The sequence below is a fragment of the Nannobrachium achirus genome (genome assembly GCF_963921795.1).
Source record: "Nannobrachium achirus genome assembly, chromosome: 16".
Lineage (NCBI taxonomy): Eukaryota > Metazoa > Chordata > Actinopteri > Myctophiformes > Myctophidae > Nannobrachium > Nannobrachium achirus.
The window spans coordinates 54,336,984-54,364,814 of record NC_137823.1 but is presented as its reverse complement, the minus strand read 5'-3'; the positions used below and the strand labels follow the sequence as shown (position 1 = coordinate 54,364,814).

The 27,831-nt window shown below is 42.6% G+C and overlaps 1 protein-coding gene across 2 annotated transcripts in view; it reads left to right on the top strand.

Annotated features, from left to right (window-relative positions):
* The window catches only part of tab2 (TGF-beta activated kinase 1 (MAP3K7) binding protein 2), a 118,420-nt gene that overhangs the window by 25,200 nt on the left and 65,389 nt on the right, over nt 1-27,831 (top strand). For both annotated transcript variants that reach the window (XR_013962882.1, XM_080745364.1), the window contains exons 2-3: nt 18,540-18,725; nt 20,043-21,735. Coding sequence is in view for 1 of the 2 variants with exons in the window: in XM_080745364.1 (XP_080601490.1) it covers nt 18,624-18,725; nt 20,043-21,735 (1,795 nt within the window). In the remaining variant the exon portion in view is untranslated. The remainder of the gene's footprint in view (nt 1-18,539; nt 18,726-20,042; nt 21,736-27,831) is intronic.

Sequence of the window (27,831 nt, the reverse complement as noted above, 5' to 3'; positions counted from 1 at the left end):
AGTGAAGCCTAATTTACGCTTCCATGGCATGACGGTGTCACTTACCGAAAATCGAGTTATTTTCATCAAGTGACCCCGGCATGTGACAAAGTATAGGCTAAATTAGTCTTAACCCGTTTAGGCCTAGGATTATTGAATGCTTTAACCAGTGAAAAATAGCAGATATACAAGCTCACAGCGCGGCACCGAGTGCCGCGCTGTGAGCTTGTAGATCTGCTATTTTTGAAAAAGTTGTGAAAATGTGTGGCAAATCTTTGAATATATGTATTTTCAAAGCGAACGTTTGTAACTCAAATTTTGCTTCTGGGTGGTCCCTGGAACTAGATATTTTGAGATGGGAGTCCGTGGCCAAATACATATCATTTTGGGGGTCCTTCACATGAAAAGGTTTGAGAACCACTGACATAGTAGTCTCTCAAGAACAGACTAACTGAGCTCCAGTTAAGTGAAAAGGACCCTTTCTTTGATGATGGCCAGCCAGATTGCTGACATAGAAACATAAGGGTTTTTCAAAAAGTCTTAGAAGGATTCAAAAGACACTTATAGAATCGGGTCAAAATTCTAATTTTCACGATTTAAAAAAAATAGCAGATCTACAAGCTCGCAGCGCGGCACTCGGTGCCGCGCTGTGAGCTTGTATATCTGCTATTTTTTTAATAGTTAAAACATAAAATAATGATACACAACACAGTGTACCCGTTCTAAATGGGTTTAAAGCTCCATCATGGCGGCCTCCTATCCTTCTGGAGAGTTGCTTGGAAACTCTAGCCTATAATATACCAATACCTGCTCAATGAGAGTCTGTGTCCGGGCTTGTCAGCTGGCAATTAATGTTTCCACAATGTAAGGAAAAAAAAAACTCAACTTGTGCAGAGTGCCCTGTGGAGGTGGTTGGTTGGTTGTTGCTACACTTGTGTTTTTCTTTTTCTGTTTTTCTTTTCTGTTTTTTTTTTTCCTCGAATGGGCTACTCATTTTTAGTCGGTAAGATTGCTCACACCCTTTGCTTTTAATTCAAATATTCTTGGCTCAGGCAAAACAAAAAGATTAGTGGGTTTGGGATAAGGTTTTTTCTTGTCACTGAAGATTCTATTTTAAGCTCAGGCTGTGGTCCTGACATATAATGCCTGAAGGCAGGGAGGAGGAGGAGGAGGAGGAGGGGGTTCTGAGGACTGAGGAGGAGCATTGAGGCTTCCAGGAGGATTGTTGCTGTTGCACAACCTCTCACTACAGCCATTCATGGAGCTGCACCGTTAGTGTGACACTTGTTGGTGGCATTGGCAATGAATGATAGTATTGTTCTACTGAGTATTATGGGGGCTGTCATTGTACTAACCACATTAAAGGAGTGGTTCAGACCAAAACACATATAGGGTTAAATCTGCCTTTGATCATACCCCTTCATACCTGCTTTAGTTTAGATTTTTTTCATAGCTGCCCCTGTTGCTAGATTTCGGATGTCCCTGTTGCTAGATTTCGCGGGCCCTCTCATAACTAACAGAGTAGATAGTCCTTAGGCTAGTGCGGTTATTTCTTTAGCTTCAAAGTTAGTATTTTTTTATTGGATAGTGTTTACACAACGCCCTGAGACCAACCAAACCGCTGTTTTGACCTCACAGGCACCATTACAAACAGACGAGAAGATCCTCTGCTCCTCCCCTCCCTTTCTAGGCTCTCCTCTCCCTGCTCTGGTGCAGAGCAGAAGCCGTTTGACAAGTAAGGGTGCCTGTGAGGTCAAAACAGCGGTGTGGTTGGTCTCAGGATGTTATTGTTGTGTAAACACAATCCAATAAAAAAATTCTAACTTTAAAGCTAAAGAAATAACCGCACTAGCCTAAGGACAATCCACTGTGTTAGTTATGAGAGAGCCCGCGAAATCTAGCAACAGGGGCAGCTATGAAAGAAATCGACTAAAGCAGGTATGAAGGGGTATGATAAAAGGCAGATTTAACCCTATATGTGTTTTGGTCTGAATGACTCCTTTAACCCTGGGTTAGGGTTAGGATTTGGGTTAGGATTATTAATTTTAATATAGTGGAAATGGATGATTACAAAACTCACGTGGTGTGACGTGTTGTGAGCTGGTAGATCACCCATTATTTTCACTATTTGTCATGTGACAAAGTAGGTATTACGATCGTAGAGTGCTGGGGTCATCATTATGCAGATATATCTGTGTTCAAGCAGCTAGGACACCATAGCTGACTGAAATTACATCATGATCATTGACTGATTCCCAGATTGCCATCTGCCAAGTGGGAATTCCTTTGGACCAGCGGGTTGTTGAGAACTGGAAAGCCACTGACGTCTGCTATCTGTCTGACTGCGGGTCTGCGGAAGGCGCAGAGTCTTTGCGTTTGGGAAATGCAAGGCACTGGCTTCCCTGATTGAAACCATTGTCCGTTTATGAATACAATTGATTGTAATATCTAACGTTATTAGTATTGTGGTAACTGGGTACTTGCATAACCGGGTGGGGCATGCATTCCCAATTTGCGTCCTTGTTGAGTCTAAGGCACCGGTCTAATAACTTAAATACACATAGCCTAGTGACAATACACAAAGAAATGACTGGCAATGACGGGCACCGATAATCAAATTAAACAATGTATTATGGCCAAAGCAGCATATAGAGCATCAGTCAAATGTAAATTGGTGGAAAATAATGATGAAAATGTGACAGTTTCATCCAGTTGTTTTAATACAGAATTGCATTCAGGCAGTCATATAATGTAATGACGTGCTTAATTACAATGTCATGAAAAGTGATAATTCTATTATTGTTGCATGTCATGTCATTGTCATTTTGGTCTCACACTCCATGCACATACAGTACATACAACTTGGGGCTGGGTAATTTAATATAAATAATTCTTCAATTTCATATCCACCTTCTTCTCCTTTAGCCAGTTGATAAATAAACATTTAGATTAATCAAATACTGACAAATAGCCATGCCACCCACCTTAGCCCACCTAGGCACACACTATTACTTGGAAGGGAATCATCTTGACATACAATCAGGTTGTTTGGACTTGACAGAAACCATGTATGTTACCCAGGCCTTTAAGTAAAGTTTAGGAAAACAGTTTGACACCAGCTGCAGGCAGTCTGTGAGGATAATGACATGGATGGTGGAATTACAGATGTCAGTCGTCTGTGCGCTTTGGTGTCTTTTTAAAATTCGTCCCATGTGTCCATTTCTCAGGCCTAGGCTCCTCCTTGGGTTTTCCTGGGCCACCTTCTCCCGCTGGTCTGATCCACTTGAAACTAGGGCAACAGTACATTTAATTACAGGTTTTAATCGATTATTTAAATTAAGAAATGTTGTAATAATAAATTAAATCTATTTAGGAAGGGGAAAAAACATGTTTATTTTTGCGGGTGAAAGTTACCGCAATCTGTGGTGTGTGATAATGAAAGGTAAGCTTATCATATAAATATCTATATTGAAGCAAACTACTTTAGAAACTAGGATGCACACAAAACGTCAGAGTAGATGTGAAAATCACCCCAGAATTGTCAACTGAATATATACACAAACAATACAAGAAATGAAAGACATCTGGATTTTTGTCTTGAAATATGGATGATTGATTTTTATGATCAAAAAGTAATTGATAGTTGGCAGTAATTGAAAAGCCGTCTTTTTGACACTTGTCGCATGGATTCTTTTTGCCTTTTTATTTATTTATTTTTTACAAATAGACCACATTTCAACAGTGTTTTCTCTGAGGAGCGTCTGAAATAGATCAGATATGGCCACTATGGTTTGGTTTGTAAAAGCATCTTCTAATGCATTTGGGCACAGCATCATAGAGAAATCCTCTTTATGAAATTAGGACTCTTCTTCTCTTTCATTTCAACAGATAAATGTAAGCAAGCCAGCTCTGAATTACTGACTCATAAATCTTCAGTCGAAGGAGAAAAATCCTCAACTCAAATGCTCCTATGTAATTATGTAAATTCAGTCTGGCTGGAGTTTGTTTTTCAGCGCTGAGTACTTCATTACTTGATCATTGTGTAGCCTACTGCATTTCTGTTAACTGTTTGCAAAGTGAGTGTAAATTGGCGTGCTTTATTAGTGGCCGTCCTGCTGGGCATAATTCTTGGCGTCTTGGATTTTGAAACAATTGCAATTGTACTGTGGCTGCCAACGGTCTGTTTGTGTGTTCTAACCTTTTATCTACGGACTGAGGCTGAGCGTGGTGCTCGTATTCATGCATACAATGGTGCCCACTTATAATAACCCCAGTCTTCTACTGTTGGATAGGCTTGTCACAGTTATAACCACTGTAGAACAGTTATTAGAGCAACTCGCAATTATTTGTGCATAATCTTTAGAATTGTTTCCATTCATCTGAACAAAACGGCTGGATGATATAAACAATCATATTTCCATCATAATTTCTAGTTCATAACACATGCTCCTTTAACCACTAAAAAAGTTAAAAGGGCAGAACTACAAGCTCACAAAGTGGCATGGCATTTTTTAATATGCTTTGTATATTTAAGTTATTGCCCCTGTGTAATTTGTTTACAAAGCTTAAAGGCATCCTACAAATGCACACAATCTATGTGTTTGTAACTCTACACGTTTCAAGATTTGTCCAACCCAACTGGGAGGGGGTGAAGTTTGGTGGTTCTCATTTCTCTTATCTATGAATCCACAAATCCCCATACATGGATAGATCCCTGCTGTCATGAATATGTGCAAAACTAGTGCATGTCACCTTTTGATTCAGGAGTCCTGCAGCCTCTCTTCTTACCTTGTACGTTCCTTTGCCACAGTCATGGCAAGAATCCACCCGACGATTCAGACCAATGCTTTATGTGTAATCTAACCTGACGGATTTGCACGGTTTGGTTTGTTGCAACAATGACCGTATTTGTAATTTCTTCTTTTTTTGGGATGCTCATTAAGTTAAAATGTTACTCACAAGTCACTGCATACTTCTTCTTATACAATCAAAAGTGAAGAAGATTAGTGAAGATAGTTCAGTTTATGTTGTTGTGTATGGCTGACCCCTCTGGTCATCTGTTTCCACATGCTGACTGAGAAACATGATTCATTGTGGTCATGAGTCCCATGAAAAGGAAGAGGGACAGGGCTTGTCTGACCAGGGCAGGCTACTGGACATCTCGGATGGAGAGCTCCATTCTGTATTATTTATTGTGGGGAGGGAGCTATTATTCTTCATGTCTGGGACATCACGAGGAATTAATGACCAGAAACCGTGAAATATAGTGTTGTTTTTAGCACCGTAGAAGATGAAGACTGGTGGGGTTTACTTTGGGTTAGATTCTGAATGACAGACGGATCCAAATAGTTTTTTGAATATTGTACCATCTTAATATTGAATGTTCAGGCCTTGGCTGCTGGTGCAGTGGTGGTCCAGGCACCTATAGGCTCAGTGTAGCCTGACGGCGTGTCGCAGGTTTGAGTCCCGATCCCTACGGACTTTGCTGCATGTCACTCACACATGCCCATCTCTCTCCCCCATTTCCCAGCAGCCTACTGTTTATCTCTATCAATAAACTAAAGGCATACAAGCCAAAAAACGATCATCCCCACCCAGCTGGGTTGGAGACATGGTACAAAGTTTAGACTAGAGGATGACATTTGACAGGAATTCCTGTGGGTCCCGTGGGATTCCCGCAGGACGGGAGTCAAATTTGTATTAATGCCAGGATCGGGACGGGACAGGAATGAAAATCAACAGGAGTGGGCATGAGCGGGAATCATCCCAGACCAGTTCATCAAATCGCAGAAATAAATTGCACATGAAAGTGAGGTCTTTGAACTGCGAACATTATCAAATTATTCATTATATAATAATAAACATGATATCCGGATATCTCCCGGATTTTCCGGGAGCGGGATGTGAACGGGAGTGTTTTTGACCAGGAGCGGGATGGGACCAGGAGACATTGTACAGGAGTGGGACAGGACGGGATTTATTTTTTTACTCTGGCCCAGGATTGGGATGGGACAGGATTTCTTCTGCGGGAGTGGGACGGGACAGGAGTGAAAATCCACTCCTGTGTCATCCTCTAGTTTAGACTCCCTTGACTACCATCTGTGCCCTGGATGGCTTATTTCATAAGCCTGAAATATACATCACTGCCCATTTCACATTGGGATGTGACATGGCACCCTTTTCACATTGGCCTTTATAGCGCCACCAGGAGGCCACAATACCTACCTGACCTATACTTCTAGTTCGTAACTCTTGTCGGTTTATTACCTCCATTGATGCACACAAAGAAAGCACTTTGAGTATGTATAGTATGTAGTTAGCTTGGCCAGGCATTGTCATTTGCGTATCTTGCGTATGTTTCAACCTAGAGCGATAGCTGTTATTGTCCTACAGCAGAGTTCTCATAACTCCCGGTGTTGCCTTTTTTAAGGGTAACGTGGTGAATCGATCTCATCTCCCACATGCAAAAATGCAAAACAAAAAATGCACTGTGATTCTTGGACCAATCCAACCCATCTAACATATAATTTAGCGAATGTCTGAGTGTCTGAGTGTCTCAGCGTTTCTCCTCGGTGGCTGGAGCAATTGATCTGAAATCGCATCACCATCAGCATATGAACACACCTGACATAACTGTGAAGCCCGTTTGTCACTTTCACAAATCGTATGCTGTATAATAGCATTTTTATGGTGTATCTATATCTATTTAGCCTACAGTACCTTTTGTGACCACACATGTTAAGGGAGGGGCGCTGTTGTTCAGGCCATGCACAATCACACACAAAGGGGGAGTGTGTGTGTGTGCAGGCGGGCAGGCGGGCGGGCGGGGGGAGGGGGGGGGGGGGGGGGTGGGACAGTATCTCTGGAGCCATTAAAAGAAACATCCCATAACCCACACACTGCACATCATTTGGGAGCTCATATCTTTGAACGGGTAAGGGCTAGTTGATGTAAAAGATGAAAAATGTATGAGCATCAAAATGGTAAAAAAAAAACGACCAGTTTTACCAGCTGACACTGAGCTAAGGGTCTGTGCTCTGTTCTCACTCAGCCCCCTTGAGACACACAGTTTCTGCCTGTGGTCAAGACAACTGCAGGTTAAACCAGCTGTCATCCTCTCTGTGATGGAAGGCACCAGCATTAGCACTTCAAGAGGCTGCTGCTAGGTGAGCTCAGCATTTTGTTGCCCACAGAAATCGTTCAAGAGGTTTGGGGGAGGAGTGGTTTTAGAAAATGTTAACCAGTGCCTGAGCCTGTGTGTAGACTGAGGGAAGGGAAAACACATCGACACCCTTACAATACGTTGTAGATACGTGTAGCTGTTTTCGCCCCTCGACCACGGACCAAGTATAACATAGGGCTTAACAACTTAAATCCTATATATTTCATTGACCGGGATCTCCCAGAGCTCTCTACCTTTTTCTCTCTTCACCAAATCTCTTTGGTGGAAATGGCTGAAAGGTGATATAGTGATATACAATCTCACAATGTGCGCTGTCACTTTGAGAGCTTGAAGCAGCTCACCTGTTTTCGCCTGAATGTTGGCCCGATTATTAAGTGTGTCGTTATTTCTCTCTTCACCAAATCTCTTTGGTGGAAAATGGCTGAAAGGTGATATACAATCTCACCATGTGCGCTGTCACTTTGAGAGCTTGAAGATTTTTGAATATTTTCCTCTGAATGTTGGCCGATTGTTAAGTGTGTCGTTATTTAAATAAGTGGTTCAAATTCAACATAAATTAACACTCCAGATTTGTACTGTTCAAACTGCATTCTTACTCGTTCTTAAACCCCCCTGCCCTTCTCCGTGCTCCTTATACGGTAAAGAGAGACACAACACAACCCAGCCAGGCAACTTTCTTTTCAACCGTTATTTACACTGTTTATGAGGGGAAACCAAAAAAAAAGGTTCAGCTTTCTGATTGTTATTCTGGGCTTATTTTCTCGGTGAGCCCAGGACTTAAACCCATTTAGGCCTAGGATTATTGAATGCTTTCTTTAACCCGTGAAAAATAGTAGATATACAAGCTCACAGCGCGGCACAGAGTGCCGCGCTGCGAGCTTGTAGATCTGCTATTTTTGAAAAAAGGTCGTGAAAATCTGTGCAGATCTTTGAATATATGTATTTTCAAAGCGAACGTTTGTAACTCATTTTGCTTCTGGGGGGGGGGGGGGGGGGTCCCTGGAACTAAATATTTTGAGATGGGGGTCCGGTGCCAAATAAATATCAATTTGGGGGTCCTTCACATGAAAAAGTTTGAGAACCACTGACATGGTAGTCTCTCAAGAACAGACTAACTGAGCTCCAGTTAAGTGAAAAGGACCTTTTCTTTGACGATGGCTGGCCAGATTGCTGACATAGAAACATAGGGGTTTTTCAAAAAACCTTAGAAGGATTCAAAAGACACTTATAGAATCGGGTCAAAATTCATTTTTCAAAAATAGCAGATCTACAAGCTCACAGCGCGGCACTCGTTGCCGCGCTGTGAGCTTGTATATCTGCTATTTTTCAATAGTTAAAGCATAAAATAATAATACACTATAGTGTGTACCCGTTCTAAATGGATTAAGAGGAGGAGGAGGAGGAGGTGGAAGACTGGCGTGTCGTCCCCCACACCCCCACGTTTTTTTTGTGAGACCTCCCCATTTCCCACAGTGCCTTGGGAGGGTTTGGGCCGACCTGGGGAGCTTGGTGCCCTTGCCTGCTTCCAATCAACCGCCAGCTGCAGGCTGTGGTGCTGAAGAATTTTTGATTTCCTGTCCCCCCCCCCCCCCCCCCATTACACACACACACACACACACACACACACACACACACACACACACACACACACACACACACACACACACACACACACACACAACAAACACTACATTTGCACATACACACACCCTCTCCTACCCTTGTTTTCAAAAGTGGGCAACTAAACGGCTTGTCTCCCTACTGAAGCTCCTTGCAGAGCTGATCCCCAACTCCATCTTCTCTCTGTGTCTCTCCCATTCTCTCTTTCTCTCACCCACACTGTGTGTGTGTGTGTGTGTGTGTGTGTGTGTGTGTGTGTGTGTGTGTGTGTGTGTGTGTGTGTGTGTGTGTGTGTGTGTGTGTGTGTGTGTGTGTGTGTGTGTGTGTGTGTGTGTGTGTGTGTGTGTGTGTGTGTGTGTGTGTGTGTGTGTGTGTGTGTGTGTGTGTGTCTCTCTGCACCATGAGGCCCATGCAGCTTCATGGCACAGTTGAGTGCAGTTTGGGTTCTGCACATAAAGTGTGGTTTGTTTCTGTTCTGCAGACACGGAACAAAAGATCTCCTCTCATGCTCCTATGCACTCTGCTTTGAAAGGCTAATGCCTGATTCATACTTGGGTTATGCGCAAGTGTTGCGCATTCAAGAAAATAGCAGACCTACAAGCTCACAACAGGTCGTTGCTGCGATGCGTTGTGAACTTGTAGATTAGATCTCTGTGTGACACCTGTGTGCAAGTATAGAATCAAGCCTGAATGTGCATGCGAACACCGTTGAGCCATGTGCAACCGTTTTGTTTCCCCCTTTTGTGATGATGATGGATTGAGATTACAATTGGAAAATTATTATTTATTTAAAACAAATGAATAAATAAATGCATTTTTTAAGACTGATGATTTTTGGCATTCTGCTAACATAAACTGGGTTATTCGTCTTAATATTTTGCTCCCAGTTCCTCCGGCTGATTTTTCCCAGATCCCATTTCAGGACAGTTCAAGAGGTGGTCTGACTTAAGGTTCCCATAGTGTTTGCAAGTTTCCATTGACGCAGTGACTAATGTGACGGGACTTTATCTGAAAGAGTATTTGTTTCAGTCAATCTCAACATGAGCCAGTCTTTGACATTCATATGGTGAGGAATGACTTTGATTCTGAGAGACACGGCTTTTCTGGCATGTCTGGCTCTGCTCTTAATGCGAGGCACCTCCGTGAAGTTTCCATTTGAGGTCAGGCACCCCCCGAACCTCCACTGGAGTCAAGGTAAAGCCTGTGGTTACTCAAATGATAAGTTGAAAGCAGTCAGTGGTGGACAAATATGTGCTAAGTAAAATAATCAGTATTCAAAAGCACAACCTAAAGACTTAACATTTTCTTTTTAATATCAATGCATTGTTTGAAAGTTAGCACATAAAAAAAGTTAAACCTTTAGTGAAAATATAGTGAAAATAGCAGATCTACAAGCTTGCAGCATGTCGCACTATTTTAACTATATTTGAAGTTCCTAGTAAGAATGATGTCAAAAGTACAATATTTTACTTGAAATGTAAAGTGCTTGCATTTTTTTTTTTTATAAATCCCAAATTTAAAGTGCAGTACTATCCACCACTGGTTTAAAGGAACAAGTAGAGCTCGGAGCAAGTCAGAGCAAGTGAATATATTATAAAGGCTGTGCCATTAATGCACAGATACAGATAATTGATAATCGTAGCTTATCTGCAATTTCACAGACATTTGTCTTGTTTTGATTGCCCAGTGTTGTTGGACGTGGTCAACATGTTGATATACAAAACGTTCAATCAAATGATGTAGCTTAAACCAAATCACAGACACAGACTAACCATCACGGTCGCTGCCTGCATCGAGCAAAGCATCCAGGATTATAGTTTTTGCCATGAGCATGCTGACCTAGGAAATTGCAAGACCTTCTGTGGGCCTGGCATTCGTTTGTTTCCATCAGGGCTGCAATCTGAGGTACACCACGTTGCAGGATGAGCCCTGGAAGAGGGTCTGACTCGCAGTCCAACAAAATGGGACTTAACTTTTTCTGCAGTCGAACAAACGATGGCCGAAATAGAATTGACTCTTCTGTTGTCAATGGGATACTCGGTAAACATTGACCAATAATGTTTTTGTGGTGCTGTTATTAAAAGCTCTTAGTGAATATCCACTTATCTCTTAGATGTGGCATATCATCATAGAACACTTTAATTTATTTTATTCTACCTTGCTGTAGGTGGTGACATTTGCTGACTTTTACTGACTATTAAGACCTCTATGCAGAGAGGATTAGATACTGTATCATATTTGTCCGTTAAGATGCTGGAACAGTAGCCTGTGCGTGCGTGCGTGCGTGCGTGCGTGTGTGTGTGTGTGCACCAACGTCTGCATTGCTACTGTGGATGCCTGGGTCTCCTGCCAACAGGCCTCAACAGCATCCACTGCCAATTAGTCCCTTTATTTGTTTAAATTTTGTCCAGACTGAGAGACAGCAGTTAGACATTCCATGCCGCGTGGTTGGCCCTTAAAGCGGCAGAGGAAATTTTGTATTGAAAACTCTGTGGGTACTTTTATTTTATGGTCTCCACTGTGGCACTTCTCACAGCAGACTTGCTGCATGGGGGAGGGGTGTGGTCTGATCTTGAGCATCCATCCACCGTTAAAAACTAAAAAGCATTTATTTGTTTCTTTCTTTTATTTGTATTTAAGCTGTGCCCCCTGAGATGTACATAGCAGCAACAAAACACGCATTAAAGTCACGTACAAACATCCATCAACCAATGACAAACAATTAATAATCACTTATGCCCAATATACTTTGTTGTACAATGAATGGCGAAAATAGCTGATCTACAAGCTAACAACGTGTCATGATGTGACAGCTTGTAGTTTAGAAAAAGTTGAACTTTTTGGAATAAAAAGAAATAAAAAGAGATTCTCTTCCTTGTGAGCTGAAGATGAACTGGCTTGACATTTGCGTGTGTGTGTGCGTTTGCGTGCGCGCGTGTGCATGTGTGTGTGTTCCCGCCGCTGTGTAGCTCCATCGTGTGCGTTAAATGGTTTTGTGTGGGCTGTGTGACACCGGCACCGTGTCAGGTGTTGGGAGGCTAATCTTTCAGCCCGAGGCTCCCGTTGATGATTAATCCACCTTTTATTTTCTCCCCTAATTGATTCAGACGTTTTTAAGTGCGTTTCTCTGCGGCCAGGGTGAATGGCTCCATTGACAGAGTGTGGCAGGGCCTGTAACTTCCAGAAAATGAGTGTAGGGCCGCGGGTCAATGCTTTGGCACGGCAAATAACAGCTCCCAGCAATGGGGGCTTTGTCTCTATCTCTGCTGGCACCGCAGCACTGCCTCCGGCCTGTTCCACTGGTAGTGCCTCAGGGGACGGCCAGGCCTATAGGCTCACCCACTCACCCTCCCCCGACTACGAGCCACCTACACACATTGGGCAGGCTGCACAAGTGACTGGGGTAGGGCAGGGTTAGTGTGCCAAACCCAAGGCCCGGTCGATTGGCCTATAATTATGTACAGTGAGGGAGGTGTGGACCTTTTTTTTGTTTTTGAAGCCGGGAAACAATCTAACCGCAGTGTTGACCCGTTATGTGGGTCACTTGCCAAGTAGTGTATTTCCTTTCCCACAAACGGTTGTTAGGCCGTGCTCATGACATGAGCTGCAGGCTGAATGGTTAGGCACCAGGTCTGTGCAAGCGGCGTGCTCTCTTCTGCCCCCGTAAATCACACATACACACACACAGGTAGATATGTGAGCCGATAATTGTTTTTAGATTCTGGTCTTGGCTGTAGTATTATCTGATACTCATGTAGTATTATCTGATAATCATGTTTGGTTTTCCTAGTGACGTATTACTCTGCCAGCCTTTTGGATCAGGTAGATGAGATCTGATTGCCGCTTTGGAGTCTAGCCTTGGCTATAGTGGCATATCTGATCCTGAAAAAACAGGCTTGGATCTCCGCAGGGCCTTATTAGCTTCATCTGACTGCTGGAAGAGTTGGAAAATACTTCACTGTAGGCGGTAAGGTTTGCTCTAAACATGTAATATGAGATATGGCAAACTGTTTTCCTCTGGTTTGCATTTAGATGGCTCTCCGTGCTGCCGTTGCACTCTTCTTTTGACAGAACACAAAATGAATTCCACAGTCTGGTGGTATGATTGCAAAACGTTCCATTTCCTTATATTGCAAAAGACAAAGAAAAGCATTGAGGGATGGCTTTAAGCGTGGTTTGACACAATGAAATTGTCAGCTTTTATTATACAGACATTTTCCCCAAATTGTAGAACCAAATAAAGTTAAACAAGACTAATTCTAAAATGTAATTTTACAGTTGGATAATCAATGTTATATGTAAAACTTTTTATTAAACATGAATTTGTAAACAACCATTATTTTATACTTTTGTTAAACGACTTGGAGCAAATCTACAAGTTCAGAATGCGTTGCATCCGCCATGTTCAACAGTCTACTTGCGTGTTGTGTGTAGGTGGATGGCACTGGTACATAGGTACATAATATTCTTTTCTCCAAAGAATTTAATTGCCATGAGTATTATACTATGGCCACATTGGTAATTAAGCCCCTGACCCATATGATGTTGATGCCTAGCTCTTCCTATATGAGCTATGCAAGGATATACGGTATACCCTTTTTACATTATTACTTGACGGAGGACTGGTCACTTCCTTCTTCTCTGGCTGACTCCCTTTCACTGGCTCCCTCTCTGACAGTAGCCCCGGTGTTGTTTTTGACAGAAAATGTTGATTTAGTTTTAGTCATAGTCCTTTGAATAAAATGTCTTTTAGTTTTAGTCACAATTTAGTCACCCGAACAGTTTTAGTTTTAGTCTAATTTTAGTCGACTAAATATCATAAGATTTTAGTCGACTAAATCCACTGTTGATTTAGTCAACTGTAGAATTGTATTTTGGGCAGGCCTTGATGGCATCATAATGACTGATTTTACACTTGGTTCCGTGCGGAAAATAGCAGATCTACAAGCTCACAACGCGTCGCAGCACAACCAAACATAAAATGACTCTTCTCCACTTGTCCCTCCCTAACGGTTTAGTCTAGTTTTTGTTTTGTTGACGAAATTGTCAATATATTTAGTCTTAGTTTTAGTCATCACAGCTTAGTTTTTATTTCGTTTTTATTTCGTTTTCGCCATTGAAAAAAACGCAGTAGACAACCATTTTTCGTCATAGTTTTAGTCGACAAAATCAACACTGCTGACTCCCTCACTGGAGCAGAACTCATCTAAAATATCCTCTTGACGGAGGACCGGTCACTTCCTTCTCCTTCTGGCTGACTCCCTCGTTTCACTGGCTCCCTCTCTGACAGTAGCCCCAGAGCCCCGCCCCCCTGTTATCAGCCCCAGACGGATGTTTTAGCGAGCAGATTTACGGCTGCTCAGCTACAGTATGACATAACACATGCTTGCTTGCTGCTGCGCCGATAAGAGAGACAGCAGCAGCATAGTCACGCCGCCTGACACCAAGGCTTCTTCTTCTCAGCACAAAGAAGGCGGCCCGACATGTTCCCATACTAGTTCCACGCTTTAATAACCCTTATCGGCCAATCAGACTGTGTTGGTTAATGTCCTTTTAAAGGTGGCTCTGGGTTGTGTTTGTCCTTGAAATTCTCTCTGGTGGATTTTAAGTTGAGGATTTCTTTTATAATTCTTTTTGAGTGGACAGCTGTAGTGTTTTATTTTTTTGAGACAGAAACATTGGGGAAATGGAGGAGATGAGACTTAATTGATTTTAGTAGGGATGGACGATTATTTGTTCATTATATCGGTATAGGACATTATTTACTTAAAGTACAATACTGAAGGCACAATACTGAAGGCGGCTGCATATTAAATACGTTTTTTCTTTTCTTCTGGGAAACCTGTCAAAAGGGTTTACCTGTAGAACAAATGGTACGTCTTTACTACATTTAAGTTGTTTGAACTAATATGTGCATCAGTAGCCATTCGTAAGTCACTCGGCTAATACGTTTTTAATAAGTCTCCTTATATATATAACTATATATATAAGGAGACTATATAACTATCCATCTGCTCCCAGAATCACAGCAGCAGTAAGGTAAACCCTACTGGAAATGTACATTGCAATATGGGGTATCAATCAATCGATTTGACCACGCAAGTGATTGGTTATCGAACATCAGCCAATATGTCAATATTGTGCAAATACAATTTTAGACTCACCTTGGTCAACCCGGGTGCAAGCGGGTTCAGCGACAAGGGTTTTGACATTCCACCATCGCTGCTCCACCTGACTTCAAAACAAAGAACACAGACGTCATGTCCCTCACTGTATGGACTGTAACATAACTGCACCTCAGCCCCTAGACGGCAGAGCAGAACAGGGCGTGCTTCCATCTGTCATAATGTTTTGAATGGCATTTCTGAGGTTCCCACAGGAGGAAGTTTTGAAAGACTGTGGTTGGAAGAGAAGAGAGTGAGGAGGGAGCATGCAAGATGGCTGTCTTGCACCGTACTTACACTGCAAGATTCTCATGGATGTGGTTGTGATCCCCAATGGTTAACGTTGAGTAATGGTTAGGGATGTGAGCTTGACACTGTGAGGACACTGTAAGGCTAGTGACGTTTGAATGGTGAAAGGATTGGTCTGTGTAGCCTTTAGATATGTCTTAATGCTGCTGCTATTCAGCATAATGTACCAAAGTCACTGACACAAATACCAGCAAGTAACATATAAAATGTATTCTTCGAGCAAGGCACCTACACCTGTACCGCTAGCCTGGCTGCTCTAGGTGAGCACGGAGCAGTGCGTCAAATAGTGTTGGAAATCATTCTCATTTCACAATTTTCAAGACTTGTGCAACCTTTTTACGGTGTAGCACAGAAAGGGGACTGCTATATACTATATAGCAGGGGTCTTCAACAAAATAGCAGATCTACAAGCTCACAACGCCTCGCAGCTTGTAGATCGGCTATTTTCGGCAAATAATTTTGGTGTAGAGGGGAAAAAGAGCAGACTAAGTACAGAGCGAAAGGTCAAGTTTATTAAGTATTGACGGTTCAAGTGGTTAAATATCAACTAACACAAATTGACATGAATCCAAAATACACTGATGATTGTGCTGTCAAACAATGAAACTTTGTGGAATCTATGAAAAGGTTGTGGGGGTCCCTGCTTCATCTCTCTCTCAACTAAGGGGTCCTTGGCCTGAAAACGTAGAAGACCCCTGCTATATAGAGCATTGTTTTCTTTATCTTTGTCGCTGTATCTCTCTCTGTCCCCACAATAGTAGACCAGTCACACAACTTAACTGACATTGCTACACCAGTTACAGTCTCTGCGCAAGTGCACCAATCACAGTGAACCACAAAGCCTAGCTGACACTGCTACACCAATCACAGCTTGGCTCACGGTGCTACTGTAGGCTCACGTTCACTGGTGCTTCCTTCACAAACTGCACACCTATTAGTAACACCTTGCTGTCTATACATTGGCTGCATGTTGCAGTTGTGGATAGTTATTATTTATTCACAACAAGCTAGTACTTATCACTTGCGTGTAGGGATGGGACGATATGAAAATTTCATAACACAATTATTGTGACAAAAGAAATCGCGATTTATGATATTATCGTGATAATCAAAATCCATTAACCTGCGGGGGAACATTTGCCAAAAAATTGCCGATCTACAAGCTCAGCGCGTTGCGAGCTTTTGATAGGGAGTGAAAAAAGACTGTATCAAGTAGGTATATTATAAGTACCTTTTACCAATTATAGAGGGTTTAAGTGGTACCACATATGCAGCTCGGCAAATAAAAGGTGAATTGATCCCAGTGCATGACGGAGGACGACATCACGATAATTTAAATCTCCACAATAAGATTATCGCGTGTGTTTTTTTATCGCGATAAAACGATAATATAGCTTATCGTCCCATCCCTATCTTGTAGATGGGATATTTTCGCTACTTGCATGACAGTCTTGCCCATTAATTAGTGGAAAAAAACAACAACATAAAAGTTTAAATATGGAGATACAAGGTTTCTGCTCGACAGCAATGATATGACCCAGAGAGGCTGACGGGGAGAGTGTGTGTGTGTGTGTGTGTGTGTGGCATCAGAAACAACGTTCCTCGTTCTGCCTTGGAATGATGATAAGTTGACTAATGATTATGTGCAGATTAAGGCTGCCCTACTTGGCTGCCGTTCAGATCTTGCTCTCTCCACTCAATAAGGGAATGTTGACGTTGAGATCTGCCGGAGAGGCCTCGTTTCCTCAATAGTCAGAGGTGGTTTCCTCTTTTGCCCTGCTCTTTTATTAAGCAGCTTTGTGGGGAGGAGGGCTTTCTGAAATGAATCGCCCTATATGCACTTTTTTGAGAATCTCTGAAGTTGTTCCTGTTTCGAAAGCTCGGCGTCGTAATGAAATGGATGGATGACCTCAAACTTCTGACTGATGTCTCTTTTTTTATTTATATATATATATATCGTCGTTGTCGGGCGGAAACCTTGTATCTCTAAGTTTCAAATTTGTATGTTCTTTCGAAAAGTAAAGCCCTGCTTCATCGTACAAGGCCGTCGCACAAACGTAGTGAAAACAGCGGTGCGAGGCGTTGTGTGCTTGTAGATTGGCTGTTTTCACTAGTTTAAATCATTTTTTAAATGAAAAATGCAAAACGAACGGTTTTGGACATACAAGGTTTTCACCCGACAACGACGATATATATATTTTTAGTGTGGAGCTGCGATAGATCAACCATTGGCTCCCTCCCTAGCCGTCGGTCATGCATACTTTTGTCATTTATCTGCCCTTAGCTGCCCTCCAAAACACAGAAGTTGTCTAGCTCAGACAGACCACCAGTCTTCCAACTCCCGTCTTGCGTATGGGAAGAGGACTGAGGTCAACGGCAGTGCGTGCTTCTGCACTTTTTATGCGTGGTATATGTATATAATTATGTATATGTTGGACAGAAAACTGACTCACACGATGACTTCAATGCTGAAATATCTATTTAAGCAATGCAGCCTCTTTTGCAAGTAAAGCAGTTATCTTTTACATGGTTTACTTTGGGCATTCCTTGGAAAACCCCCTCATGTCCTCTTGTATGTTGGATAAATATTGGGTTTCATCGTTGTTTTCTCTGTAATGTATAATAGACATCGTTTTCACTTGGAGCTTACTGTATGCTCTTGTACTGCTAATGTGTAATTCCAATTACACTTTCCAATTAATGGGTTAAGTTGCTTGGTGAGAATTCTTTGTATTTAGTCAAAACTCTGCAGTAAACACAACGAAGGCAGCGTTTCTCAAAGTTTTCATATTTACTAGTATATCCTTTTTTGTCTGTTTGTGGTATTTTCTGCTGTATCATTTACTTTGGTGCGATGACATAATTTTCCCTAGGGGATCAATCAATAGGCTACAGTTCATTTCAGTGATTTCACAAACTGTGTGTCGTGAGTCCAAGCGCTGGCTTTGTGATTTTGTGACATTCATTATCGGTGCAACACTTTATATACAAATATACAAAAAGTTAAGAATTAATTTTACTTTTTAAAATCAGTATTTCATGCACACTTTTTTCCCAATGCAAATGCTAATAATATACTGTACTACATAAAAAAAATATATATATTTTTAACCTAGCAGATCCACAAGCTCACATGGTGATGCATTGTGAGCTTGTGGATCATCTATTTTTTGTATTCTACTAGATTTACTTTATTTTACTTGCCCACTGGTGTGTGCCTTGGACAGAAAAAGTTTAAAAACCACAGTTTTATCTTATCTTCTTATCTCTCTCTCTCTCCACAGAAGATGTTGAGGTTGGGTTGCTGCCACCACTGAGGCTCCCAGAGTGCTGACCAAAGCAAGCAGCCCTGACCTGCTGACACACGAATGGCCCAAGGAAGCCACCAGATTGACACTCAGGTTTTGCATGACCTGCGCCAGAAGTTCCCTGAAGTCCCCGTGGGTGTTGTTTCACAGTGTGTTCTGCAGGTACAGTTGACCAATGTTAGCCCTCGGGGTGGGCGATAAGGTGATAAATATCGTTGAGACGATACTATGTCTCCACGTCCACGATATGCCTTTTCAGAGATATCATATATATCGTGATCCTTGTAAAACATCCTGCTGGACTGTTAATAGAGATTCATTGCGGAATTCATTTAAACCTGCATTTTGGTCTGAATCGGTAGTTCTCAAACTTTAAAATGTCAAGGTCTCCCCTTAACTCTGACAGTATACAAATGAAACCAAATGGACCCGTAAGGGTCCATTTGGTTTCATTTGTATACTGTCAGAGTTACATACTTGAAAGGGTCAATTTAGACCTCCCAAAAGGAACCCAGAGAGTCCCTGGACTCCTTTTTATTTTAGTTGTTGTTAACTTTTAGGTGGTTGTACTGTTAACTTGAAAAAGTAACCATTAAAAACCAACATGAAAAAGAATTGTGATAAGATTGTGTATCGTGATTCGTGATACAGCTTGGAAACATATCGTGATATTTTATTTTTCCATATCGCCCACCCCTAGTTAGCCCTACTGCAAAAGATGTACCCCTTATTTAGCCAAAAATATGTTATTTTTGGACAGAGGTCCCCCAATAAATACATTTTTCAGAAATGTATTTTAGAAAAAATATTAGGGCTGGGACTTTAACTGATGAATTTAAATTAAATTAACTGAACTGTTCTCACTGGACAGGTTTCAAGTGTACCGATCATACCGGTGCACCAACCAACAGACAACATTGGAGAAGAAGCCGATCAGACCGCTTTGCTTGGGGAAATTTAGATTAAAAAAAAACTCAGACATTGATTCACTCGTATACCAAATGCATTTTAATTGAAAGAAATTGCTTCTCAGGTCAAATATTTATATGGGATTAAACATGCGATTAATTTAGATTCTAATTCATTCGAGATATATATATATATATATATATATATATATATATATATATATATATATATTCTTTTATCGAGTCCCAGCCCTAAATAATATAAATATATTATATCTTTTTTTCTCATCTGTGTGTGGAAAGAAAAGTGAATTGTTTTTGTACATGAATCATATATATTTTTTGTTTAGGTACTGTAAATGCTGGTTTATTGACTGAGCAATGTTTCCGTTTGGTTTATCCATAACTGTGTTTGTGTTGTACTTGTATGGTCTAAATACCGTACCTCATTTCCAAATGAGAAAATACTTTAACCATCAGTAACACAACTAGCTGTATCATACACCACAGTATTATCATACACCACAGTATTGTGAAGTCTGAGTGCCCTTTCTCTCGCCTCCCCCTCCAGAACAACAACAACCTTGACGCCTGCTGCGAGTACCTGTCCCAGGTGAGCCCGGGCTACTTGTACAGCGAAGGAGGAAACCTTAACTTCACGGACGACCCCACGTTCATCAGGCTCCGCAATCACATGACCCAGCTGAACCTTGGCCTGCAGACCCAGAATGTGCATGCGGCCTCAGCGCGCGGCGGCGACGGCCTGAGGATGAACGGCAGCAGGACTCTGGCCCACAGCCTGAGCGACGGGCCCCTCCAGACGGGCCAGGCGGCCAACAGTGACTTCTACCAGCAGGAGCCCCAGTCAGCCCCGGCGCAGGTTCCCTCCGGCCTCAATGTCTTTGGTGTGATGGAGCCCACGCGTAAGCCGCAGCCGCCCCAGCACCTGGGACTCCTCGGACTCAAAAACGCGGGCGGCCAGCATCAGGCGCCCCGCTTCAACCCCATCACCGTCACCCTGGCGCCCAACATCAACACGGGCCGCAACACGCCCACCTCTTTGCACATACACGGCGGGCCCCAGTCGGGCCTGAGCAGTCCTAACTCCATCTACATAAGGCCTTACGTCAGCCAGTCCGGTACGAGCCGGCAGAGCCAGCAGCAAGCGGGCCGGGCCCAGTATAGCCCCACCTCGCAGCCGGCGCAGCAGATCTACCAGATCTCCCACCCCTCGTCCCTGCCCGGGTCCTGGTCGGGCTCCCAGCACGCCCTGTCCTCCTCTTCGCATACCTCACAGCACCAGACCCAGGGCCACCAGACCTCCCACGTCTACATGCCCATCAGCTCCCCCACCAACCCCCAGGCGCCCTCCTTCCTCCAGGCCGCGTCGGGAGGCCAGCCGTCCTCCACCTCCTCCTCCTCCGTCATGCCCACGTCCATGTCCTCCTTCAGCCAGTACAACATCCAGAACATCTCCACTGGCCCGCGGAAGAACCAGATCGAGATCAAACTTGAATCTCCGCAGCGGAGCAACTCCACCACCACCACGGCGGTGCTGCGGACGGGCAGCGGGCCGCGCTCTTCGTGCTCCACCTCCTCGTCCAACTCCTCCTCCTCCTCCTGCCCTTCGTCTTCCTCCTCCTCGGCGGGGGGGGCCCCCGGGGGCCCCAGCTGCCCGCTCTCCATCGGAGGCCCAGGCCTGAGCCGCAGCCAGCCCACCGTTTACATCTCCGCCAGTCCGCCCAGCGCTGCTACCACGCCGTCCGACGAGGCCGCCATGGCCCCCGTGGGCTCCCGCTCGCAGCCCAAGTTTTACATTTCTGCCGGCGACGACGGCGGCGGGGGCCGGAACCCCCCCACCGTCTACATCTCGGCCAACCCTCCGATGCAAGGCCAATCTGGGGCCAGGAGTTTGGGGGGCCAGGTGAGCATGGGCCCGGCCTACATCCACCACCACCCGCCCAAGTCTCGCGCCTCGATGGGGGGCCACGGCGGCACGGCGAACTCGCCGCGGGTGGTCGTGACCCAGCCGAACACCAAGTACACTTTCAAAATCACCGTGTCGCCCAACAAGCCCCCCGCGGTGTCGCCCGGAGTCGTGTCCCCGACCTTTGAGCCCACCAACCTCCTCAGTCTCCCCGCGGACCACCACTTTGTGGAGCCGGACCCCCTCCAGCTCTCGGATCCGCTGTCGGCGCAGAGGGAGCGGCCCAGTGAGCCCCGCAGGCTCAGCATGGGTTCAGACGACGCCGCCTACACGCAAGGTGAGGCCCACTGTGTATCACAAATATGTTGCTCAGCAGTGTTGTTTTGACAGCAAATTTTGATTTAGTTTTAGTCATAGTCTTTTGAATAAAATTTATTTTAGTTTTAGTCATAATTTAGTCACCTGAACAGTTTTAGTTTTAGTCTAATTTTAGTCGACTAAATATCATAAGATTTTAGTCGACTAAATCCACTGTTGATTTAGTCAACTGTAATTGTATTTTGGCAGACCTTGATGGCATCATAATGACTGATTTTACACTTGGTTTGCGTGCTGAATATAGCCGATCTACAAGCTCACACCGCGTCACGCTGCGACGCGTTGTGAGCTTGTAGATCTGCTATTTTCAGCACGCAACACCTGAGAGCAACCAAACATAAAATGACTCTCTTCTCCACTAGTCCCTCCCTAACATTTTAGTCTAGTTTAATTTTTTTTGACGAAATTGTCATTATATTTAGTCTTAGTTTTAGTCATCACAGCTTAGTTTTTATTTTGTTTTTATTTCGTTTTCGTCAGTGAAGAAAACGCAGTCGACAAACATTTTTCGTCATAGTTTTAGTCGACGAAATCAACAATGTTGCTCAGTACTGAAGTCTATGGGTGCAACATTTAATTGAACTAATTGATGTAATCAGTTATAAAATATCATTGATTTAAATACAATAATCACTTTTGGGGGGCAGAGATATACATATATATTTTTCGCAACACTTTGCAGGCTAGGTCAGCAATTTTGCACAACACCGTTGTAATAGTAATAGGGCTTAAGTGGTTAATCAGACTAATCTATTTTGTTGATTGTAAAAAATCTATTCAAATTGTTTTGCGTTGTTTAAAAAAAATATTAAGAAACCCATTTTCTTAGTCATTTTGATTAATCAAAAAGGTAATAAAAAAAATCAAGAATAAAATAAGCAATAGTTGCAACCCTATTGAAGTCCCTATGTTTAGATCCACGGGTGTTAAATTAGTTTTTACTTGGTGCACATGAGAATAAATAATGATCCTTTGTTGGCAAATGGTTTTGTTTTGAAAGCAGGTGATTCATTTACCAGCTTTGGTGACTCGTGGTTTATCTAAATGTTTCACATGTGAGGTAGCAGCCGTGGCATTGCAAAGTGTCTGGCATTTGCCATCCTATCTTAATGCCATTTTCACAGATCAACAACTGTGGCATGCCTGCCTGGCGCCTGGCCAAACCTACTCCAGATAACGACTAGTTGTCGTAAACTTGGAACACCGACAAATTGCTCCCCCACCCCCCTCAAAAATAAATGTTTACGCTACGAATCATCTTCAAAAAACGGCATCAAACATCTGGGTTTTTACTGTCTGCTTCACAGACTATTGGTTGTTTAGCAAATGTCAAGTGGCTGAAGAGTCCACTTCCTCTCCGATCTTCCACAGCACAATGCTTTAAGAGGCTGCATAGGCCCTTTTCAGAGACGCTCGGTTGTTACAATAAATAACGGTATACATTTTTGTCTACCAGCAAGTTGGCCTTAAATGCTTTTTCCACAGCGTCCTGCCAAGAAAGTAATTTTACTATAAAGCACGCTTTATGTCATTTTCAAAGTTGGTTTCCATAATATTGGCCATAAAGCATTTCTTCGGCCAAACTGTGTATACTCGCTGTCATTAAAACTTCAGTCAACGCTGAAACGCTGCTCCGCTGCATACTAATCCCACTGGGGGAGATAAAAGCTAAGGTGACTCGCTCAGGGAGGGACGTGGAGATGACTGGGGGAGTGAGTAAATGCTGTGTTTGCACCGGCAGCCTTTAAGAAGGAAGGGGCCGTATTCTGTTAGCGTGACTCAAACTCATCTTAGCACAGTGGCGTTTCCTTTTTTGGACTTTTGACTGCATTACATTGTGAGTCACTGGCTGTGGCCCTCTCAACGCTACACTGACTACTGCCATGCGAGGCTTCTCCCTGTGGCCTACTTCTGCCAACCCTCATCAGTTTAATTTCACTCCACAGGGGCTTTATTGACATTGACAACAAACATTGTGGCATTTGCCAAAGCACAAAATGTGAAACGCTTTGCTGATTCGTCTCAATTCGGTGTGGTGGAATTGACCCATGACAATTCAATTTGCCTCCACGAAAGTCCCCGGGCACGATGAGATCAATCTTGCAACTTGCCAGAGCTTAAGTGCAAAACACATTTATTTTGGATGGAAATGTGGATAGATCTTCATCACTTCAATTACAGTACAATTCTTGACGCTTTAATTAGGAATGATAAGGTCCATTGTTCCATTATCTGAACTTATGTCAAAATAAATTACCAGCGTGAATTGAACAAACATAATATGCAATTTAGTCAAATGTTTTATATTTATGTATTAAGACATTTTTTTAGGGTGATTCTATAGACACAGGACAGTGTAGTGATCAGTGTTGATTTTGTCGACTAAAACTATGACAAAAAATGTTTGTCGACTGCGTTTTTTTCACTGACGAAAACTTAATTAAAACAATTTTGTCAACAAAATAAAAACTAGACTAAAATGTTGGGGAGGGACTGGTGGAGAAGAGTCATTTTATGTTTGGTTGCTCTCCGGTGTGTGTGCTGAAAAAGCTGTGAGCTTGTAGATCTGCTATTTTCAGCATGCAACCAATTGTAAAATTACCATTACAATGCCATCAAGGCATGTATCAAAATACATTTTAGTTGACTAAATCAACTGTAGATTTAGTCGCCTAAAATGTTATGATATTTAGTAGTCTAATACTAGACTAAAACAAAAACTTTTCAGGTGACTAAATTATGACTAAAACTAAATGACATTTTATTCAAAAGACTATGACTAAAACTAAATAAAAATTTGCTGTCAAAAACAACAGTGCAGTGATCCATGAAAGGAGTAGAGAGGATGGTGCTATCAGGCATGTACTGCAGGTAGCTAGCTACACTACATAATCTTGTAGCCAGGCTGCATGTTTCCCATAATTTGCTTAACTGTCTGTTAGGTTTTGGAATTCATTCCATTGTTATCTGTCTTGCGCAAGACCGTTCTGTCTCACATGACACAGCAGGCAGAGCAGAGTGGGTAGGGCCTGGACTGCAGTGCTGGAGGAGCATATTTACACTGTAGGAATATAGCCACCAGCCAGGCAGACGTGCACTGAGGGAGCAGGTGTAGGCGCTCAAGGTGTCTTGCCAAGGGACACACATAGGGGTGGGCGCTGGGCGATATGGTGATAATTATCGTTGAGACGATACAATGTCTCCTCCACGATATGCCTTTTTAGACGTATCGTATATATCATGATACAATTGAGGGAGCCTTGTAAAAAATCCTGTTAATACAGAGGTTCATTGCAGAATTCAATTTAAACCTGCATTTTGGTCTAAATCAGAAGTTCTCAAACTTTAAAATGTCAAGTTCTCCACGTAACTCTGACAGTATACTGTCAGAGTTACATAGTTGTAAAGTTCAATTTAGACCTCCCAAAAGGAACCCAGAGAGTCTAGTTTGTGTCAAGTACCTTGAAAAACAACCATAAAAACCAATGTGAAAAAGAATCGTGATAAAATCGTGTATCGTGATACAGCTTGGGAAAATATCGTGATATTGTATTTTTCCATATCGCCCACCCCTAATTTATAGCCACTAGCCAGGCAGGCGTGCACTTAGGGAGCAGGTGTAGGCGCTCAAGGTGTCTTGCCAAGGGACACGCATCAATTAAAGTTCTCAGTCGCCATCCACTGATTTGAGTCATTTTGAAGCACGTCGCGCACTGAAAACAGCCGATATCTACAATCGATTATTTTGGGTTATTAGTTATTTTAAGATGAAAGTGTATTTGAAGTGGCCAAACTAGCAATAGAATACATGTTCAGAGAAGCATCTTCCATAAACCCTGATGGTCTCGGAACTTTCCATAAAGGCAAAGGTTAAAGCCTTAATCTGCAATTTCAACGATAATACCTAAACATAGTTAGTCTACATTATTGTTAGGCTGCGTCAATAATTGTTTAAGAACCTGTAATGTCATGCTTTCACAAATCACAGATTAGGACTGTGATTGTATTCACAATGAATCATGAATCATTCATGAGATTTTATTTTTGCTTTATTCCATGAACACACAGCTCTTGATAGACACATTAACTCATACCCTGCCAAAAAAGAAGTTTCTATGATAAAAACGTCTTTAAAACGTCTTTTTCACTATGGACCTCCCTGCCAGACGTCTTCTGAATGTCTTTTTTAAAAAATAAAATAAAAAAAATAATAAAAAAAAAATTTAAAAAAAAAATTTTGAAAAAAAGATTTTTGGACCTCCAACAGTGTACTAGGCATGATCGCGATCGCGAAATTGCATGTTTAACCCCCATACCAACCCCATCTTTCAAACATGGCAGCCATGTTTGTTTACATTTGAAGAAAACATAAGGGCTCCTTTCTCCTGAATGCCTGAACGGATTTCCAAGCGGATTTTTTTGTTTGAAAGCTGTGAAAAGCATGCACATGCATAGTGCATGATCTGTGCACGAATGTGTGCACCAGCGTGCACACTATTTTTTTAACCCTTTGTTGGCAAACCGGCAATATAAGAGGTCATCCCACTTTAAATATGGCACCGACTGAGTTAACTGGCTGCTGGGATCGAACGTATGTCTTTTCCCTTATTGCATAAACGCTTCAACAACCCATGTGGCAAAAATAAATAATACAATAAAATGCCATCTGTTTGGCTAGTGCACATGGGGGATGCTGTTTTTTGTTGATTAACTGCTCCTATATACTTAGTTGACTGAAAAAGGACCGGACCAACTATAGTTGGTCCGGTCCTTTTTCCCCCCTCCAAATCTACCAGATAGATTTAGATTGGCTATTTTTTCGCCGAATGTTCACCCCCATAATAGGGACACTTGGGTTCATCTGGTTAACACGTGCGAGTGTGAGTGTGTTTGCGTGTGCACACTGCACAAGTGTGTGTGTGTGTGTGTGTCGGGGGCGTTATTACCTGTCAACACACACAAGAATTATGGCATACAGGTACTGTACAGACTTGTACACATCTGTACATTTATGTGTATCCATAGTATCCTGTACTATATATACGCTATGTACTAGACCAGAATTTGCCTCAAGCAAACCTGCTTAACTGCGATCAATTTCAGCTCCTCCACACGACCACAATAGGTGTTGAAATGAGGGCCGATAGGAGGCGGTGAGGAATCTGCGTGAGCCTGATATAGTTCCCCTTTCCTTCTCCGCACAGAGTTGCTTTCACACAGAGGATAATAATGACTCAGAACTGGTTTGATTGCTCCGTGCGGCCATTAGCGTTTGGGTTATCTGATAAGTCTGTCACCGCACCTGCGGCAATGTGCCACTCATTTCTCCTTTGAATTGAATGTTTTTCAGTATTGTTGTGTGAAGGTCTCTCAGTTACACACGTCCTTTCCTGTTTAGACCCTTCTTTTGCACTTAAACTGTTTCTGTTTAACTCTCAAATACCTGGAACGCGCCCAAGTCGCGTTAGATTTGAACCACTTTAACCATTATTTTATGCTTTAACTATTGAAAAATAGCAGATATACAAGCTCACAGCGCGGCACCGAGTGCGTGAAAATGTGTGCAAGTCTTTGAATATCTTTGACCCGATCTTTGACCCGACTTCTAAATCCTTCCTCTAAATCATGCTGTTCTCAAACCTTTTCATGTCAAGGACCCCCAAAATTACAGGTATTTGGCCACGGACCCCCATCTCAAAATATGTTGTCCCAGGGACCACCCAGAAGTAAATAGTTGAGTTACAAATGTTCGCTTTTAAGTAGATATATTCAAAGACTTGCAAATTAAAATCGTGATTTTTTAAAAATAGCAGATCTACAAGCTCGCAGCGCGGCACTCGGTGCCGCGCTGTGAGCTTGTAGATCTGCTATTTTTCAATAGTTAAAGCAGTCAATAATCCTAGGCCTAAATGGGTTAAGAGACTTTGTCTCATTGTGGTGATGGTGGAGCAAGAAAAATAATGGCAAATTATCTTCTTATTTTTTGTGTAGCAGTGCTGCCTGCCAGTGCCAATGTTTCACTGCTGAATGAATGCAGAACAGAGACAAAACAATG